We start from the raw sequence: 20,840 nt of genomic DNA, 5'->3' as shown, positions 1-20,840 counted from the left end.
CCCTTCCATCCCTCTCTGTCTTTCTGACACTTTACCTGTCAAATAAATAAATAAGTAAATCTTAAAAAAAAAAAAATTCCTGGGGCCGGCGCTGTGGCACAGTGGGTGAATCCTCCGCCTGTGGTGCCTGCATCCCATATGGGCGCCAGTTTGTGTTCTGACTGCTCCTCTTCCGACCCAGCTCTCTGCTATGGCTGGGGAAGGCAGCAGAAGATGGGCCAAGTCCTTGAGACCCTGCACCCACGTGGGAGACCAGAGGAAGCTCCTGGCTTCTGTCTTCAGATAGGCACAACTCTTGTCATTGTGGCCATTTGGGGAGTGAACCAGCGGATGGAAGACCTTTCTCTCTCTCTCTCCCTCTCACTGTCTGTAATTCTACCTCTCAAATAAATAAATAAAAAATCTTTAAAAAAAAATCCTGATGAAATATTTTCTTAATTAAGTTCAGATATGACATGTTCTTAAATGTTAAGCCTGTGCCAGAATTTAATCTTATAATCACCCACATTTTTTTTTAAGATTTTATTTATATATTCGAGAGGCAGAGTTACAGAGAGAGAAAGGGAGAGACAGAGAGAAAGGTCTTCCATCCCCAAATGGCCGCAACTGGCCAGAGCTAGGCTGATCCAAAGCCAGGAGTCAGGAGCTTCTTCCAGGTCTCTGACATGGGTACAGAGGCCCAAGTACTTGGGCCATCTTCCACTGCTTTCCCAGGACATAAGCAGAGAGCTAGATAAGAAGAGGAGCAGTCAGACACAAACCAGTGCCCATATGGAATGCCAACACCATATGTGGAGGCTGAGCCTACTACAACATAGCGCTGGCCTCAATTATCCACATTTGTAAGTATACATGTGTTAGGAACACTTTCCCATCATCAGGCATACCATGTATCTAGCTAAACTATCTCAGAGTATGTAACACAAATTATTTGCCTTAGAAAAGGCTGTTTATTTCACATTTATAAAGCTCTGCAGGTAGCTATCAGAAAAATCAAAGAAAGTAAATGTGACATCCATACAGTTATTTAAACTTTATTTTTATATGCATATACTTCAAGAAAACAAAATTTCCAGGTATAGAGTATAACATATCAAATGATGTGTACACAAATACAGTAAAGTATGTTTTTAGGATACATTACATAATTTGTTTTGAGGTTTTGAAAAGCAATGTTTTTGGTTTTAAAATTCTGATACCAATATACATTATAACATTCAAATAACACATATTTCAAAACTTTGATTTTTTTGATAATAACTAAATAAACATATAACTCTAAGACAACCTGCCTTTACCACGCTCTTCAAAATAGTGCTGCTCAATTCTTCTGCAGAAAGCAAGGAGGTTACTATAGTTTTTCACCTTCTCAGAAAGTTCATCATTGGTCAACTGTGTGGTAAGAATGGTATACAGATGGCCAAATACCAATGCATCAAGTTCAGTAGGCCTAAAAAAAAAAAAACGGAAACGAGAGTAACATGAATGTCATTTAACTAGTATGGTAGAAAATACACTATTTTTAGAAATACTTTATTCATCAATTTAAAAGCCAAATGTCACACAAGAAATAAATCATAATTTGACAGATTTTGTGTTTTAATTTAGAGTTATAAGAGAAAAAATAATGATTACTAGTTGTGTAATTTGCTTTTTGAAGTAGTAGTATTCTTTAAATGTGTTAAAAGGATATAGGTGGAAAAGATTGTATTTGTTTTATGACTTTATTCTCTAGATAAAAACAGCAGGTCTCCAGTGTGCTAGGAACTGTGCCAGATGCTAGACATATAAAAATAAGAAAGCTACTCTAAGGCATGGACACAAAACACAATTTACTAAGTATTTTAATGCATACATAAACGGAATGCTGTCAAAGTGGAGGAGATACTGCCGTGATGCTGGTAAAAAAAAACTGACACCCAATCATCCAGTCACACCACTAATATGATAGAATTTTGATTTTACCACTTCTAAAGGAATTCAGATTTCCAAAGAAGACATAACCATAAAGACAGTTTCAACATAAAATCTTCTAGGTTTTCTTTTTCCTTTCAATTATGTATTACTAACAGCAAAATGAAATCTATCCTGCCAAAACAATGGCTTATAAGTAGAGTATCACCAGTCTATATTATATTAATTACTAATATTACTAAAAGGAGAAAACATCACTGTAATTATGAATTATTACTGCCAGTCCCATAATGATAAAGCCTTTGAGGAAACAGGCAGAGCAGATTTGAGGGGTCAGTCAAATCTAAATTTGAATCCCAGTTCTAGTTATCGCTGGCCCTGATGGCTACGGATGAATGAGCTCATAGAGTTGTGTGGCTTTAAATAGTACCTCCATGCCACTACCTCCAAAATATGAGGGGTCCTCAAAAAGCTTGTGGAAAATACATGTTAGGAATAAACTAGTCATGGATTTCAAAATTTGCACCAAAATGGACTTCACTTTTGATTCTATTTTCCAGGTATTTTCTGAAGTACATGTGTCATAGTCTCTACCCTGAACTCTAGATTCATACATTAAAATGCCTCCATAACATCTCAACTTCAATGTTAAATAAGCATCTCAAGCCCGTATGTCCCCCATCTTCTGAAAATAAAAGACAACACTATTTACCCAGTTGCTGAAGGCAAAATTCCAGGGCAACCCTTGAGTCTTCTTTTTCTCTCACCCTCCCCATCTCTTGGTAAGTCTGCTGAGACATCTCTAAATATGCCCAAATGCCACCACCTGTCTCTCCATTTTTACTACCTAGTCTGATGGCAGTCTGAACTACCATCATCTCTCCCCTAGACCACAGCAACAATCTCCTAATTGCTTCCTCCTACTTGTTCTGCACACCATGGCAAGAATGGCTCTTTTTTGTTAATGTTATCATATCTTAAAATAGCAAGCATGAAATATTCCAATGGATTTCCATTCCACTTACACTAAAATGCCAAATTCTTTACCCTAAGTATACACAGCCTAGATGACCTGGTGGCCATCTTTAGCTCCTTATATCATTCTCAACACACAACCAAATTGGCCTTACTTCCTTCCTCTGAACATGACAAATGGAGGCCAATCTTGAGGCTCTGATACCAGCTACTCCTTGCTTCCTGGAATATTCTCTCCCTGACTCATACTGTTAGCTCCTTCTTAGTTTTTTTTTTTTTGTTTTGTTCATTTGTTTTTTAGAATAAGGCTTTAAATGTCATATTTTCCTTCTATGACCACTCAAGCATGCAAACTAAAGTGGACATCCGGTCACTTACTATCATGTGATCCTATTTAAATTCTGTGTGCCACTTAAGACCTTGTAATTGCTGTTTACTATGTGTCTCTTCCAGCAGAATGTAAGTTTTATGACAGAAAGAACCACACCTGCTTTTTTCTTGCTATATTCCCTAGAACACCTAGAACAACGCCTGGCACAAAGTAGGGTATCAATGTGCTGAGTGAATCACTAGAAAAATGAAACATCTCAAGCTTTAAAGGCTACATGGCATGTATCTTTGTATGCTCAGTTCTTAAAGCACAGTATCTAAGGAGCTGAAACAGCATCTGCTGAATAAATGAATGAAACAGAGAGGAGAGCACCTGACTAAGGTCTAAGGGCTATTTTATTTTTATACTATTGATGCACAGTCTTTCAAAGCCTTCCCTCTTTTGACAAATCCATGAAGTAGTCATCAAAGTCAGAAGTGTAGTCTACCACTGTTTAAGAGGGTAGCCAACAGGATTTTGTTTTGTTTTGTTTTTAAGATTTATTTATTTATTTGAAAGCGTTAGAGAGAGGCAGAGGCAGAGAGAGAGGTCTTCCATCTGCTGGTTCACTCCTCAGGTGGGCATAAAGGCCAGAGCTACGCCGATCCGAATTCTGGAGCTGGAGCTTCTTCAAGGTCTCCCACATGGGTGCAGGGCCCAAGGACTTGGGTCATCTTCTACCGCTTTCCCGTGCCACAGCAGAGAGCTGGATCGGAAGTGGAACAGCCAAGACTCAAACTGGTGCCCATATGGGATGTCGACACTGCAGGCAGCAGCTTTACCTGCTATTCCACAGTACCGGCCCCAACAGGGCTGTTTTAAAAAATAAGCGTCAGTGCTGTGATGCAGTAGGATAAGCCTCCACCAGTGGCACCAGCATCCCATATGGGCACCAGTTAGTGTCCCCGCAGCTCCTCTTCCTATCTAGCTTTCTGCTATGGCCTGGGAAAGCAGTAGATGGTGCAAGTGTTTGAGCCCCTGCCCCTGTATGGGAGACTCAGAGGAAGGTCCTGGCTCCTGGCTTCATATTGGCCCAGCTCCATCCATTGCAGCCACTTGGGGAATGAACCAGCAGATGAAGACCTTTCTCGCTGTCTCTTCCTCTAACTCAACCTCTCAAATAAAGGAATAAAAATATTTTTAAAAAATGACATGTCCTTAGACTCAATAGTATCACAATCACATCTTTACAGATGAAGAATCAATAACAAATGGATTCCGGGAAAAAACATAAGAATATGGAGCAGATTAATGGAGAGCTGAAGCACACTGTGATAAGTAATATGAACACCAACTCTTCCACACAATCCTGAAACATATTTCTTAAAAGTGCATTTTATTTCACCAATATGGCATTATTATTATTGCCAATCCAGCTAACCTTTGCTTCTTCTACTAGAGCCTGAAAAAGATGACTATGCCCCCTGATGCAAGGTCTAGTAGTGCAGATGGGCATCCTTGATCAAAAAAATAGAGGTTCCAAGTGAGTTCAAGTATGAATACATGCTCAACTTAGAGTGGTTCCGAAGTGCCCCTGAAGAGGTGAAATGTTATTTGCTACAAACATACATCCATGAATGCCAAAGGTGCTGAATCATATATGGGTGTGAGCACCCAAAAAGACTTGATGTTACATACAGATAGCAACTTTGTGGCAAGATGCTTTGGAATATCAGGAAGAACACAACAGATTAAAACAAAGCACACATACATGAAACTTTTAAAGCATATTTTTGTAATCTTTTACAAATTTTAGCAACTCATTACACTGACATTGCTGTAAATGATCAATTCTCAGAATTCTTGCTTTTAGAAAAGTATACTTGTGGTGGTAGTTACACAACTGAATGCCTATGATAAAACTGAACTACACAGATAAAAGGGCACAATTTTACCATGGGTAAATTATACCTCATAAACCTGGCCTTGGAAAAAAAGCAACAAATTCAGAAAAATATTTGCAATTCATCTGAAGGATAAGAACAACAAAAAAATACACTTTATACCCAGTATTTCTATGCAACAGTTTAATCAAGCCAAGACCTTCATGTATCTCCAGAGTTTTAATTACCTTGCCATACCACAGGGAGAAAAAACACAACTTTCTACTCTCCTGTTTACCAAATGGTTTGTGTATTATCATTTGGATATAAGTAGCAATTCTCCTAAGAGTTCTAAGATATTTCAAATATATTGTTGCATTTATCTTTATAGACTTTTTATTAGAAAAATAATCCAGAGTGATAAATATATTCTCGAAGCTTTAAGAAATTTGTTGCCTTCTTATCTTGCATTATTATTCTTTCCACATTTCTCTTGGTTATCTACTACTCTCTTACTTGAATAGCAAAGGCAGTACTGTAAAACGTGAATATTTTCCTAAACTTTTGCATTTAAAATTTTTATGGCACTCATGTTTTTTGTTTTCTTTACTTATTATTATTTCATATTTCTTTCCTTCTTTATGACACCTTTCAAAATATTATCTAGTTTCCAAAACATTAATATTGTCTGGGTGTTTTCTAATTTTTCTTTCCCAATACATTACTGTCATTTCTTTACACTACTAGAAATAATCTACATATTCTTTCTTTATATCATCATCATGGATCTTTAGGATTGTCACCCAATGACAATTTTTTCAATTACTATTTTTGCTGCAAAACCTCCCTTAACTAGCCATTACTTTCTCTCATCAAGGGAAGTCATTTGGTTTGTTTCATGAATCCTCAGCATTCCTAGCAGGTAAGCTAGAAGGGAAGTTGGCTCTAATTTTAGAGGGTAAAAGGAGCATACATGGGGAAATTACAGTAACTGGATGAGCTCGGTATATGTTAGAATCAAGAAAAGAATTCAGGGGTGCCAGTGCTATGGTTTAGTGGGTAAAGCCGCCGCCTACAGTGGCAGCATCCCATATGGGCACCACTTTGAGGCCCAGCTGCTCCACTTCTGATCCAGCTCTCTGCTATGTCTTTGGAAAGCAGTAGAAGGTGGCCTAAGTGTTTGGGCCCCTGCACTCGCATGGAAGACCCAGAAGAAGCCCCTGGCTTCTGGCTTTGGATCAGGCCAACTCCGGTCATTGTGGCCATTTGGGGAGTGGATGGAAGACCTCTCTCTCTCTGCCTCTGCTGCTCGGTAACCCTGCCTTTCAAATAAATAAATAAATCTTAAAAAAAAAAAAAAAGGAAGAAGAAAAATAGAATTCAATGTTCTAACTTGGAGTCTAGTACTATATAGTTTGTCTTCACACAGCCCTTTCAGCTAAGGTATAGTGTCTCACAAAGTAATGACAGCTGCTACAGATAAAGAAAAGGAAAAAATTTTGCCATAACAAAGTGAATACAAGTTACTCTTTCCTAAATGCAGTTTATTTGCATTTTAATATTAATTAAATGACTGGGTAAAATTTAAATTTAAATCTTTACCAATCCTCAATTTTAATTATTTGTTAGCAAAATGTGTTCATTTAAGAAGCTGTAAGGTAAAATTATCTTTAAAATCTACATCTTATTACCAATTAAACATCTCAAAACTAAGCCTTGTTTCATCATTGCTCTAAATCTGAATTTTTAATTACAAGTTTACATATAATTGTACCCTTATGAACAAAAAATTGTATCTTGATACTTTCTCTGAATCACATGCCAAATGATCTCTGGTTACTAACACACTGACAATGAGTTTAACTGAGAAGAAAATTAGGTAGCCTCTCCTAAAGAAAGACAGCATACATAACAAAACTAACTCCTAAGACAGAATAATGCACTTCAAACAACAAACACACCCCTTCTGAGCTTTTCAACTCCGAAGAATTCCTATATCCAAAAGAAAAGGAACTACAGAATACTAACATTTGGGTAAATTTCTTTTGTGTTAGGGACTGAGCAAACAGAATCTGCATTGCAAACCTCACGGAAACAGGAAAGTAGTTGTAGAATCTTTACCTACCAGGATTTCAGGTTTGAACTCTGTGACCTTTCTGCTTCAGAGATCAACAGATCTCAAATTTCATTTTAGTAAGTTATATATAATATACAACAGAGTAATGTAAATATTTTCAAGCTATCATCATAAACATTTTTGCTTATAAATATTAATATCTTTAACAAAAAATGTCAGATATGGCTATAGAAAATGAATGACTATAAAGATAATAAATAATAGCAAATATAGCCTTTCAAAAATTATCAATCTAAAAACCAAGGAAGTTTCATTAAAAAGCCAAGAAAAAGTCTGCCTTACTAAGTAAACCATAGATATTAAAGTAGCTTGATTAAGCTCATCTTATACAGAATCAAAATAGATAGCTAATTCTAATATGGAAGAATTTTTTTAATAAAAGAAAATTCATTGTGAGTCTATTTTAGAGATTCTTCTTAAAAATGCAAAGAAATCTCTCAATAAATATGACTCAATTTACATATACACATATATTTAAATCTATATCCTTTATACTCAATGCTTTGTAAATATTTAAATTGACTTTTTAAGTTCATAACAGTGCTTGTCTATCCAACAATATATTTTCTTACTGTTTAGTTTTATTGACTTTTCTAGCACCCATGGTCTCATCCAACATAGACAACTGTGGCTGCACTAACAGCATCTTCATGTTTGTACAAAGGAGCAGTTTAGAATTCTGTTAAGGTTTTGTTATTCCATACATAGTTCCTTGAACTACTTTCATTAGAATCTTTATCATATCATACCATATTGACTGGCTTACAAGACGACACTTGCAAATTGGAGAAATTCTTAATGACAAGGACCACATTTTAAAAATCTTAAGTCTCTTGGAGTCTAGCACATGCCTTATAGCCAAGAGGTGCTAAATAACTCTGAGTACAAAAATGAATTTAAAAATAACTAAATCTTTCCATAAAAATTTCTTAGAAAAGCAATTTCTTTAGGATAAGAGAAATTTGAAACCTAGCGATAAATAAATGAAAATAATAAATAAATAAGTAAATAAGCCTTCTTACTGCTTATTGAAGAAATACGGTTGTGTTCCCAGTCTTTGAGAAAGAGCTTGACAGCACTGGTCTACATCTTCTAAGACCTGATGAAAGCAATGGACCCAAAAGAAAAACACACTTAAAGTTGCAAAATAATAAAAACTATATAAAACTTAATTCATGTCACAGTATACAACAAAAATGCAAATTTAAGTAAACTTTTTATAATATATTTTTATCAGACTACCACGTAAATGACATACATACATAAGAAAAAGGACAAAAATTTGAGAGCAAATTTCTTCTACATACAAGTACATTTGAGTTACTTATAAGGATTACTGTCCAGAAAGTCTTTCTCTCAAAATTCTACTCCCTAAAATAACATTTTCCTGAATCCATTTATTCAAATGACTTTGCATATATAAAAAAAATCTGCTTCGTAAAGATGACACTGTTGATCCACCACAAGTAAAACCATTTGAGTTGTTTTCCTACTAGTGGACATGAGTTTTATTTACTTCAACTCTATTCATTTCCTGAATCCCCCTTGTGGCCAATGGCACACATCAATGAAATGGTTGGATAGGATTGGGGATAGCCTTGAAAAGGAGACACTTATTTAGCTTAATGATGCTCAAACTCATGATCTGGACATGATGTATATTTTAAAAATATACTACTTTAGTAAACTTAACACCAAAGAAAAATAGATATATTAAGTACTATACTGTATTTAATATAGTTTTCTTTTAAACCCTGATGCTGCAGATCTATATTTATTGACATAAAAGATCACAATGTATCATTCAATGAAAAAAATCCAGGTTACCTCAGCAGAACTAATATGGTCCATTTAAGAAAATGTTCTACAGGGACACTGAGATGACTATTCACCAAAGAATTTAAGAGCAGCAATTTCTGGGCGGTGGAATTTCAATCTTTATTTCTTTTTCTATAGTTTTCTACATTATATGACTTGTTTTACAATAAGCATATGTGATTTTTATAAAACAAAACTACTTCAAGTAAGAGAAAATGATATTTTTACTAATTTTATATTATGTTAAGATTTTGTAAAGCTGTATCAACAAAAAGCAGGAAATTTTAATGCAGAAAACTTGAGGGTTTTGTTAACTCAACCTAAACTGACCTGGTCCAGAGTCTTGTTACCCCATCCAATAGCTTTCATCTTGCGTTTGATCTCCCACTGTTTCTGATAGGCCAAGATATGATTCAGAGGCCAAGGGTAAGGAGATCCATACCTAGCATGGGTGATCTAAAGCAAAAAGATTTTGTTAATAACATGATCCTTCCTAATAATAATGCAGTTTTTACAAACTGAATTCTAAAATAAACATTTTAAGAAAACAGAGTGCTCTGAAAAAAAAATACGTAGTTTACAACCCAAACAATTAAAATTTAAACCATTCCCTTTAAAAATATATAAACTTTTATGTACTTTGCAACCAGTTATATCAAACAATGACACATAGCTTCCTTAAAATGTATGTGCAAGCAAAATTAAGGTAAGTGAAAAACTATATCACTAATGGTATAAACCACAATGTTTCATTTATGAGCAGGGACTTGCAACTCTGAGCAAAAGTGTTTTCTCATTAAATTTTAATTAAGATAAATGCTACAGAACCACTCACCTCCCCTACTGTAGCTTCATCACACCACTGAAGATACAACTAGGAACAAAAGAACAGTCACTAAAACTTTAGAATACCAAAAAGAACAAGAATAAATAAAGTTATTTCTTACCCCACTAAATTTTTATAAGTCAACTTTGTAAGTCACATAGTAAAGAAGTTTTTTCCTTAGTTAATATTCTGTAGAGTTATTAAATTTAATGATGGTACTATATAAAAATATTTCTTATTCACACAATGCATCTCTACATATCATTAAAGTATTTTATAGACAATATTCAGGTAAACGTCATAAAGCCAAAGTAAAATAATAAGTTGGTAAAAATCACCACTTTTCTTTCAAACAGAAAAACTATAACTAAATATATGAGATAACATGTTCAAAGATAATGATCAAATAATCTGGATAACCACCTCAGTCCTAGAACCACTTAATTGTTTTCCATTTCTCTATAACTTTTAAAATAACCCATGAGAAAAACTGTATTTTCTGAGATAATATAGATTATAAAAGGTTATAGATTCTTTCAACCTCTATTATCATGTATTGTACCTCTGCAGTCAACAGCATATTGTTGACTAATTCCATGTAAGCTTTCATTTCTGCTTTTTGGACTTCATCCAGCCCATCACTAAGAGAATGGCCCTAAAGGGAATTTTTTAAAAATGTAAGAGAATATCATATTAAATATACAAAAACTTTCAGTCACCTTACTAACAAGTAACATAACATGAACATATCCAATGGGTTAATTTCCAAAATGCCACATAAAACAAAATTAATTTATATAAAGGCAGGCCTAATATTCTATCACTATCAAATATTAGTGAGTAGTTTTTATTTGTCTTTGTACAATGTATCTTCCAACAAACAAAATCACATCAACTATTTCACAAAACAGAATGGTCAGTAAAACTGTGATTTTTTTTAAAAGAGATTAATCTTAGTAATAAAAAGAATGCTGAAAGATTGACATGTGCTGCTTATAAAGTGGTCAAAGATGAAAAAATGTTAGTAAAAGAGAAGAAAATAGCTATTAATTTCAAAATTTTAATACACTTTAGTAATAAATAGATACATGAAATGGTAAAAATTTTAGTTGAAGCTGGCAATTTGTTTGTAAGATTGTTAAAATGCACACGCCATGACATCCAACACCACTTTTAGGAAGTTATCCTAAGGAGATGGACAAGTGTACAAAGGTATATACACAAGGAAATTTATCTTAGCATGCTATTATAGCAAAAAAAAAAAAAATTGGCCACAATCTAAACACCTAGCAGTAAAAACTTACAACAAATAAAATTACAGTGCTTCAAACACAACAGAATACTACACAATTCAAAAAGATGATATATTCCTATATATTAATAGCCATTAACATGAAAGAATTTCTAAACATATCTGCAATTTTAAAAGGCAGATTACAAAATAATACAATATTATGATGTTTCTCTGAATGTGGAAAAAAAGTCTAGAAGGTTATTCCTCAAAACGTTAATGTAAATGTTAATACTCCTTCATAACTATAAAGTAAATGAATGATGTAATCATCAAATGAATAAATTAATAAATTCAACTTCTAATCCTATGTTATATCTCCCTTCTCAAAGATCAACCAGATAATTTAACAATCTAAACAGTTTCATTTATGACCAGAATTTTCATAAGGGTAAGTTAGAAAGCTACCATTTTGTAAAGACCAAACTACCTTTTTTGTCATTGACCTACATGATGAAAAAACACCAACTTATATTTTCCACCGTTTTGTATTGGCATTTTATATAACTATGTTAAAAATCAATGTAAATGTTAAGACATACTAAAGAATGATGGATGACTTATTCAAGAGTAAATGTGATCAAACACATTTAATATCTTTATTACCTTGGCTTTAACGAACTGGACTATTGGACCAAGTTCTGACACTACTTGATTTCCCACATGAATAAAAGGTACTTTACCTGTTAAGGGAAAAAATGTACAAAAACATTTTCAATAAATTGAAGTTTATGTTAAGAAACTGACAAAAACTCAGAAATGTTTATTAATAGAAAGATTTCATAAAACTATAACCTTTAGAAATTATATAGACAGATGTGTGTTAAAATCTAAATTTAAAAAAACTGATAACTAATTTTAAAACAAAAGAAAAAAGAACAGTAGATTCATTTATAGAATTCTCAAGAATATATAATAATTCCCTTTTCAGAGCTAACACTAAGAAGTCATAGCAGTAAACCCAGATTATCCAAATTACATGAACCAAACCAGGACACTGGTTTATGATCGTTGATAAGTTTGAAAGAAATTTAACTGGTCTTTCTCATCAGAGTACAGTACAATGGATCCATCTATATTGTAAATTATATCCAAGAAACTTTCTTTCTACATTTTCTATCTCTGATATCCACTGAGCTCAACATTTTAAGCACAAAATGCTTCAAAACAAATGCTCTTGACTCAAAATATTAAGAATAAAAAAATTAACAACCATTGGTGGTATACTAGTTTATAACACAAAGTACGCTTCCAGTACATGAGGGAAAAAGGAACAAGCAGTATGATTATAAAAACTAGCTTCTTTAAGTAATGTCACACTAAAAAGGAATATTTCATTTTAATAAATATGAATGCTTGATGCAATTATCAGAGAAGAAAACAAAAACAATCTCCAAAAAACAAGGTATACTCCAAATGCTAAAGGTTAAGACTTGCTGTCAGTCCTAGTTCAAATAGAGTTCACACTATCAGCAGGCTTCTTCCTGCTCCTTTTCAATAGATTCTCTCCTCTCTGGCACAGTCAGGCTCCGGGTAATGGATGAGGTGCACAGCACCAACAAAAGCTTTATCTGCAACCATAGGATAACATGCATTACAAAGGAAAGACCACCCTTTTGGAACACAACAACTCAACAGATGTATTTAGAAGACTTTTCCTTGTTAGCAATTCTGCATTCCTTCCTACTACTGCTTTATATATCTTAGAAGAAAGAAAATAATTTAACTGAGTAAGCAGTGGGCCATATTGTTTCTCTGTTTGATTAAAAGTCTTTGTAACTACTATACTACTAGAGTTAGTACAGGTCCTATGAAGTTAAAAAAAATGAGTGCCTGCAATACAAGGGTATTAGGACGTATGACAATGTTTGAACACAGTGTATTTCTCCTTTTCTGTAACCAGTTTCAGGTTCTTGTGAAAAATATTCAATTATTTTTAAAAAAGATTTTGAAGCACAGAAGCACTGTAAGTAACCAACTAAGTACTCATATATAAAGAGATATATAAAAATCAAGGCCATAAATTAGAAGTGAATAATGTTTTCTGTCACTAGCCTGATTCAAAATGGAGCCAATGTCACAGCCTTAATACTGCAGGTATCAGGCAAAAGCAGAGCCAGTTATTCTCTGGCACCAATCAGAGGTCATTAAAAACAAACAAGTATTTTCCTTTTAGTCAAAATTATCACTTAGAACTTTTCTTTCCAAAGAAAATGAGAGCAAGTTTGTACCTTAGAGAATGTTCAATATGGAAAGAACCTTAGTTGTCATCTGATCCAACAACGTCAATTTACAAACAGATGAAGTCATTGAGACTCAGGGAAAAGAAAAAGAATTTACCAAGGAAATAGTATGTGTCAAAGAGAAGGATTAAAGATCTATCTCTTAGCCAAGTGGTCTTCTGACTGTTCCAAGCTTTCTACTTTAAAAATCTATCACAAAACATAAGACAAGCAAATAAAATTTTAAAAATTTCCCTGATCATCCCAAATCATGATCAAAGGCGTACTAATTAAAAATACGATGAGATTAAGTATCTTAGCTATCAAAGACTCCTTTGAATGAATGCTGTTTATGTGTATATAAGACTTACGTTTGTTTTTCATACTATAAAAAGAAGATAGGTATCTACCAGGTGAGACTTAGTAATTAAAAAACAGGAAGATAAACTACATGATTTCTCATTTGCCAAAGATTTTAACGTTAGCATTAGACTACCAACCTTTTTGTATGTATACATACAAAATCTTTTTGAATACATAGAGGGAAGAAGATAGTTATAACACAATATAATTTATTTCACCAGAATTCAGTAAGATTTTTAAACCTGTGTATAAAATCAAAACATAAATGAGTCATGAATGGCCTCCAAGAATCTAAAATACATTTACGTTTATAGGTATAGATATTATAAGAGGAGAGATTGAGAAATGATTTGTGGGTACTAGATTATAGCTAAAGAGAACTTCCGGAATTCTGTTGCACAATAGAGTGACTATAGATAATGTTAATGTACTATAAATTTTTCTATTAAAAATTTAGAAGATGGGATTTGTGGTGTTTTCAATACTAAAAAATCTTAAAAGATTTGAAGAGATAAATACATTTACACTAATTAGATATTACACAGTATACACCTGTACTGAAACATCACAAAGAACCCCAAAAATAAGTATAATATTTTTAATATTTTTTAAAGATTTATTTATTTAGAAGGCAGAGTGATGGAGAGAGAAAGGGACAGAGAGAGAGAGAGAGAGATCTTTCATCTGCTGGTTCATTCTCCAAATGGCTGAAAAGGCCAAGGCTGGGCCAGGCTGAAATCAGGAGCCCAAAACTCCATCAGGCCTCCCATGTGGGTAGAGGCCCAAGGATTTCAGCCATCTTCCACTGTTTTCCCAGGCACATTAGCAGGGCTCTGCATGGGACGTTGTGCAGCCAGCACTCAAACGGCATTCTGATATGCGATGCCTGTGCCACAATGCTGGTCTCAAGCACAACTTTTTTAAAGTAAGTTATTTATTTATTTATTTATTTGAAAGGCAGAGTGACAGATAAAGAGGGAAAGATAGATACACAGATTGATCAGTTGATCCTCCATCAGCAGTTCACTCTTCACATGGCTGCAAAAGCCAAGAGCCTGGAACTCCATTTGGTCTCCCATGTCAGCGGCAGGGACCCAAGGCTTAGGCTATCTTCCACTACTTTCTCAGGAGGCACTTCAGCAGGGAGCTGGGTTGGAAGCAGAGCACAGTAGCTCAATAGGCTAATCCTCCGCCTGCAGTGTCAGCACCCTGGGTTCTAGTCCCGGTTGGGGCACCGGATTCTGTCCCGGTTGCTCCTCTTCCAGTCTAGCTCTCTGCTGTGGCCCGGGAAGGCAGTGGAGGATGGCCTAAGTGCTTGGGCCCTGCACCCGCATGCAAGACCAGGAGAAGCACCTGGCTCCTGGCTTTGGATCAGCGCCAGCCGCAGCGGCCATTGGGGGGTGAACCAACGGCAAAGGAAGACCTTTCTCTCTGTCTCTCTCTCTCACTGTCCACTCTGCCTGTGGAAAAAAAAAAAAGAAAAAAGAAAGCAGAGTACAGATACCTGTACCACACTACTGGCCCCTTTCCTGCTTCTTAAAAAATGTACTGATTTATTTGAAAGGCAGAATGATAGAGAGGGGAGAGACAGAAATATGTATCTTTTACACATCTGTTAAAATTTTTTTAAAAGTACAAAATTTTTAAAAATTCCTTTATGGAAATGTCTTCTAAGTGTAAAAACATAAATCTAATAAAATATATGTATTCAGTCTATACGGGGTGGATATCTCCATACAGTTGACAATTGTTACCTAACCTCCAAAAATTCAAGGTGAAAAAATGTTTAACACAAGTCATTCCTAAGTTATCACTGTATCACAATGAAAAGATAAAATATAATCCTAAAAAACCAATGTTAATTCACATCATTATTCTCAACAATTTATTCATGAAAGAATGATTCTATGTGTTATTATTGCTCAAGGAAAAATATAACTATAATAATCCATTTATATCATTTATATTCAGCATTTTATTATTTATCAGTTTTGCGGTGCTACTTTGTTAATATTAAAAATTATTCAAATATTTAAGATAATACTTCACTAAAATACAACACACAGAAAGACAATATTAACTAGAAAAAATAACAGAGATGCTGAAATTCTAATAAGTATCCTAAAACTTGTCAAAGTTAACTTAAGAATAAGAAATCAAAAACATTCTTTGATGATTCTAAAATGCAATGACAATTATTCCATAATCACTCTTTTTTCACCTGTATTATAGGAAAATATAATTTAGAGAAGTGTTTTGAATAATGAATGGATTCATCAATAATAAAATTTGTTTTCTGAAAATGGAAGTCCAATCCAAGACTGGGTAACCTGAGATCATGCACTTCCTTAATATTTAGCATGTAAAAACAATTCCCATACATGCCAGTAACCATCTGTGACCAGATTTGAGATAAGCAGACATACCAACCACAAGCCTGTGTCAAATTTACAACTGATACTTTACAAGACCATGGGGAAAAAAAATTTTTTTTGTTTTTAAGATTTATTTATTGATTTTAAAGGCAGAGTTACAGGGGAAGAGGCAGAGAGAGTGAGGAAGTATTCCATCTACTGGTTCACTCCCCAAATGGCCACAATGGCCAGAACTGGGCCAATCCAAAGCCAGGAGCCAGGACCTTTCTTCCAGTTCTCCCATGTGGGTGCAGAGGCCCAAGGACTTGGGGCATCTTCTACTACTTTCCCAGGTTATAGCAGAGAGCTGGATTGGAAGAGGAGTAGCCAGGACTCCAACCGGCACCCATATGGGATGCTGGCTCTGCAGGCAGCGGCTTTACAGGCTATGCAACAGCACCAGCCACAAGGTAAACATTTTTTAATAGGTATAAATGGACTACCACTATAACTTTATTAATCAAGCCTAATAACAAAAAACAAAAAATACTTACCAGATGGAGACATATATTCTGCATTTGCCCTGCAAACTACTTTAATGGGCAGATTACACATTTGCAAAAATGCCTGTAAATCAACAAAAGTATGGTAAGCATGGGGAAACCACATACATATTTGAACAGAATTTTTTACTCATCTCTTTTCTAAACTTAACAGTTCATCCAGTAATATACTCTGTGGGAAAAAAATGAACCAATGTAAAGTGAAGGATTTTTATCCCAAACAAAAATAGAATGTCATTTCACTACTAAAAAGTCAATATAACTTAGATATCAATAAATACATGAAATTAAGCCACTTATATACACTTTAGAAAAAAACAAATTACTCATACTTATTGCATTAGTTTATAAAAGACAACAATACAAGTCCAAATTGTAGAAGGTATTGAGTGCTTAATTCCACTACTCTTGACAGGAGTATCATCTTTCTTATCTTGTGGGAAAATGCAATATGTTATATCTGCTACTTGAAAGTTCTCTCGAGTAATACTCAATACCCTAACGTGCAGCTTCTATGCTAATTCACTTTCTTAAAGACTTGAATTGTTTATTTTCACTATGTTTGTAGAAATAAAAATATCATGAAGTAAATTAAATGTCTACTAATAAGGATAAATCATTATAGTAAATCCAAATCATAGAATGTCATACAATTTTTTTTTTTTTTTTTTTTGGACAGGCAGAGTGGACAGTGAGAGAGAGACAGAGAGAAAGGTCTTCCTTTTGCCGTTGGTTCACCCTCCAATGGCCACCGCGGTAGGCACGCTGTGGCTGGCGCACCGCGCTGATCCGATGGCAGGAGCCAGGTGCTTCTCCTGGTCTCCCATGGGGTGCAGGGCCCAAGGACTTGGGCCATCCTCCACTGCATTCCCTAGCCACAGCAGAGAGCTGGCCTGGAAGAGGGGCAACCGGGACAGGATCGGTGCCCCGACCGGGACTAGAACCCGGTGTGCCGGCGCCGCAAGGCGGAGGATTAGCCTAGTGAGCCGCGGCGCTGGCCAGAATGTCATACAATTTAAACATTCATGCTATGGGGGAATTTTTCAGAAGAAAAAAGTATACATAATAATATCATGTGAAAAAATACATGATTGTATTACTACACTACACTAATTCATTTCTAAATATTTTTAAACACTAGCTATCAAGCCCACTATTTATAACAATACTCAAAGTTTACCCCCACGTTCTCTCTTCTATGACTTCTCCACTTCTTTTTCTCCACTCACAAAATTTACCTATGTCTTTTCTATGAAATCATTCAATTTTTCAGTTGGGAGATTATAAGAGATAATGGTTCTGGTTACCACAGACAAATTAGGAAACAAATAATTGATTTACTTTGAAATTGGAAACACTATTACAAATAGCAATCAACTATAAGTTGCAATCAATTAGTTACATATCAAAATTTTGACTAGAAGAGCTTATTCCTACCCAGTAGAAATTTCTCTCAAAGCTGTTTATTATAATTCTTTCCTCATTTCTCGACTGGCACAGTTAAGATTGTCATTAAATAGTAAGAGTATTGAACACTAATATTTGTACAAAAAACTCCAGTTACCCAAAAGTATGTCAATTTTCTTTTTCAAACCTGTCTTCCCAAAACCCCAGTACTCTAAGGTGGCTCACCTCTAAAAATAAAATGTACATGAGTCTCTAACTTGACATCCTCTGATTCCTACATTACTTTGTAACTTTAGTATACCTATTTGATCTCCCCAAGTGCAAAGAATCTCTAAGAAAGTCAAGGAATAGGTTTTAATGTTTCCCTATTTCTATGCCCCTCCCAGTCTCCCTCATTTATCCCCAACTAACTTAAGATGGTGCACTAGTAATAAACTTTCAATGTTGCTTACTAATTTGGTTAACCAAAGTTCCCAAGATTTGATTGTGAAGGAGACTGTTAGACACCCATATATGCTCTCCCCATTCCCCAGATTTAGACCTATGAATTACATCTGCACACACAGCTGCCTGAAATAAAACTTTCACTTCCCAGACTCCCCTATAACTAAGTGTAGCCAATATCCAAATTCTGGCCAATGAGACATAAAAGTTTTGGGCAACTGTTGAAAATACCCTTAAAAGAAAGGGGAACCCCCTTTCAATCCCCCCCTAGGGACTAGCATGTGCAAAGGATGACTATAGCTACAGCAGACTCAGTCATGAAGCATCTGAGTGCCAGAGACAGCACACCAAGAGTACAAGAGTCTAGTTCTTCATAATCAGTTACCAAACCCGGATTACTTGTGTTTGTAACAGGAAGAAACTTTTTTTTAAGTTGTATTTATTCGTTTGAAAGACAGAGCAACATATTCAATAAGTTCCTATGGCTAGCGGCTATTTCTGTATTTATATGATGGCCCCATACCAAATATTTTCATCATCACAGTGTCACATAACAGCGTCTGCTAGACAGCATGAGTCTGCAACAATGGTAACCGGTACATAACAGAAATCTTCACAAGACAGGTTGACATCATCTGAAAGTTCGCAGACTAAGGATTATAAAAAACAACTGCATAACAGTACAGTGTACAAACACCCTACAAGCAACCAACCAACTTTTGAAAATGACAACACATTAAACACAGTTTTTTCAATTTCAGAGAGCACTAATACAGAGTTACTCATTTGTTGAGCAATTGCTAAAGTGATCAAGCATATTTATTAAGACAAGAAAACTAAGAACTGGTAAACAAATAAACTGAAACTACAGCCAAGAAATGCATCCATTCTTTGAATATAAATTTATTGAATAACAAAATGAAACAGTAGGGATTTTTTTGAAAACACACACATGCACATGCATACAGTACATAATAGCCAGTACCTGACTTCCAAAACCCTGAAGCCTGAGCAGCTTGATGTAGTTTTAACATACTGCATAAACTAATTCATAATGTCAAAAAATTCATTGAGGGGGTAGGCATCAGGCTATTTTTTACTTCAAAATAAAATCCGAAGGAAAAAAAATTAACACCAGATAACCAATAACTGGCTAAACATTAAGCACTGAACTTAAAAACATTTTATCTCTCCAAGGTTTCAAAATATTTATTAAAATAACAGTGGAAAAACAAGAAAGGTATAAATGCAAAAAGACACAAAGAATGGAAGAGGTGGCAAAAGCAGACCAGGGATGTCAACCAGAGATTTATATAAGATGGAAAGCAGAGGAAACTGAAACCCAAGAGCTACAGAAAAGAAAATCAATATATTTGCATCACAGCAACAAGAGATATTCCAAAATTGGAAGCACCAAGTAGCACAGAGGGCAGAGGTGAGGTATGGGACTGCAGATAGAAAGGTTAGACGAAAACCTCTACAAACACCAGACAACCAGCCCTCCCTCTATCTGGCAGGAGACGGAGGTTTATTCTTTGAAGAAATCCAACCAGAGAGGCTCCGAATTAGGCACCTGAGCACAGGAAAGGGCAGTGGGTGAAGCACCACACTGAAAGAGGAAGGTGAGAGGTAAGCGCACACATTCACTGGAGAGATCCACAGCACCTCTCTCCCTATTAGCTTCCAAACACAAGATATCTCTCTGAAGAAAACAAGCATACAAATTCGGTTGGTTTTAGTTGGCAGGAGTTGGACAGGGAACAGTGGTCAACAAAAATGGCAGCACAATGCGTAATTAGTCTAGTGTGACACCAACATGGCAAAAAGCTCTGCATCTCCCCATCAACTTTTTGGTACCTCATTTTTAAATACAGATTGTTAGCAGAGATCAATACTTGAGGAAAGCCTCAAATGTAAAATATACAAGCAAACCACAAAAATTAGAAGAAACAGAAAATGCAGAAAGCAGGAAACAGCTTCAATGAAAATTTAACAATAGCTAATGTTTATTGGGTACTTACTATACGCTAAGTACTTACATAAGTTTACCCTATGAGGTAGGTATAACAAGTATCTCTAATTTAAGATGAGAAAACAGAGGTGGAGATGATTAAGTTAGGGAGAAAAGGAGAGGAGGAAGGATGAAAGAAGGGGGAAAAAAGGGCCTGGTACATATCTAGCACATGATAACTGTTAGCTCAATGAAGAACAAACATGTGAAAATGTGAACAAATTTACTAGTTCTAGTCATACACAGTTTTTTAAGTGAATCAACTAGAACTTCTGATAATTAAAATGTTGAACAGAAACAGGCTGCTACAGAACAGGCTAAG

The 20,840-nt window shown here is 35.0% G+C and overlaps 1 protein-coding gene across 1 annotated transcript in view; it reads right to left on the bottom strand.

Annotated features, from left to right (window-relative positions):
• Positions 1-1,018: 1,018 nt before the first annotated feature.
• Positions 1,019-20,840, bottom strand: part of MTX2 (metaxin 2) — a 78,118-nt gene continuing 58,296 nt past the window's right edge. The window contains exons 4-10 of the mRNA XM_062188264.1: positions 16,648-16,720; positions 11,761-11,837; positions 10,426-10,518; positions 9,873-9,911; positions 9,368-9,493; positions 8,242-8,318; positions 1,019-1,450 (exon numbers count right to left, since the gene is read on the bottom strand). Of these exons, the coding sequence (XP_062044248.1) occupies positions 1,279-1,450; positions 8,242-8,318; positions 9,368-9,493; positions 9,873-9,911; positions 10,426-10,518; positions 11,761-11,837; positions 16,648-16,720 (657 nt within the window). The 3' untranslated portion in view covers positions 1,019-1,278. The remainder of the gene's footprint in view (positions 1,451-8,241; positions 8,319-9,367; positions 9,494-9,872; positions 9,912-10,425; positions 10,519-11,760; positions 11,838-16,647; positions 16,721-20,840) is intronic.

The sequence above is a fragment of the Lepus europaeus genome, chromosome 1 (assembly GCF_033115175.1).
Source record: "Lepus europaeus isolate LE1 chromosome 1, mLepTim1.pri, whole genome shotgun sequence".
NCBI classification, from domain to species: Eukaryota; Metazoa; Chordata; class Mammalia; order Lagomorpha; family Leporidae; genus Lepus; species Lepus europaeus.
The sequence above is the reverse complement of the archived record's forward strand: the minus strand, read 5'-3'. Positions and strand labels throughout refer to the sequence as shown.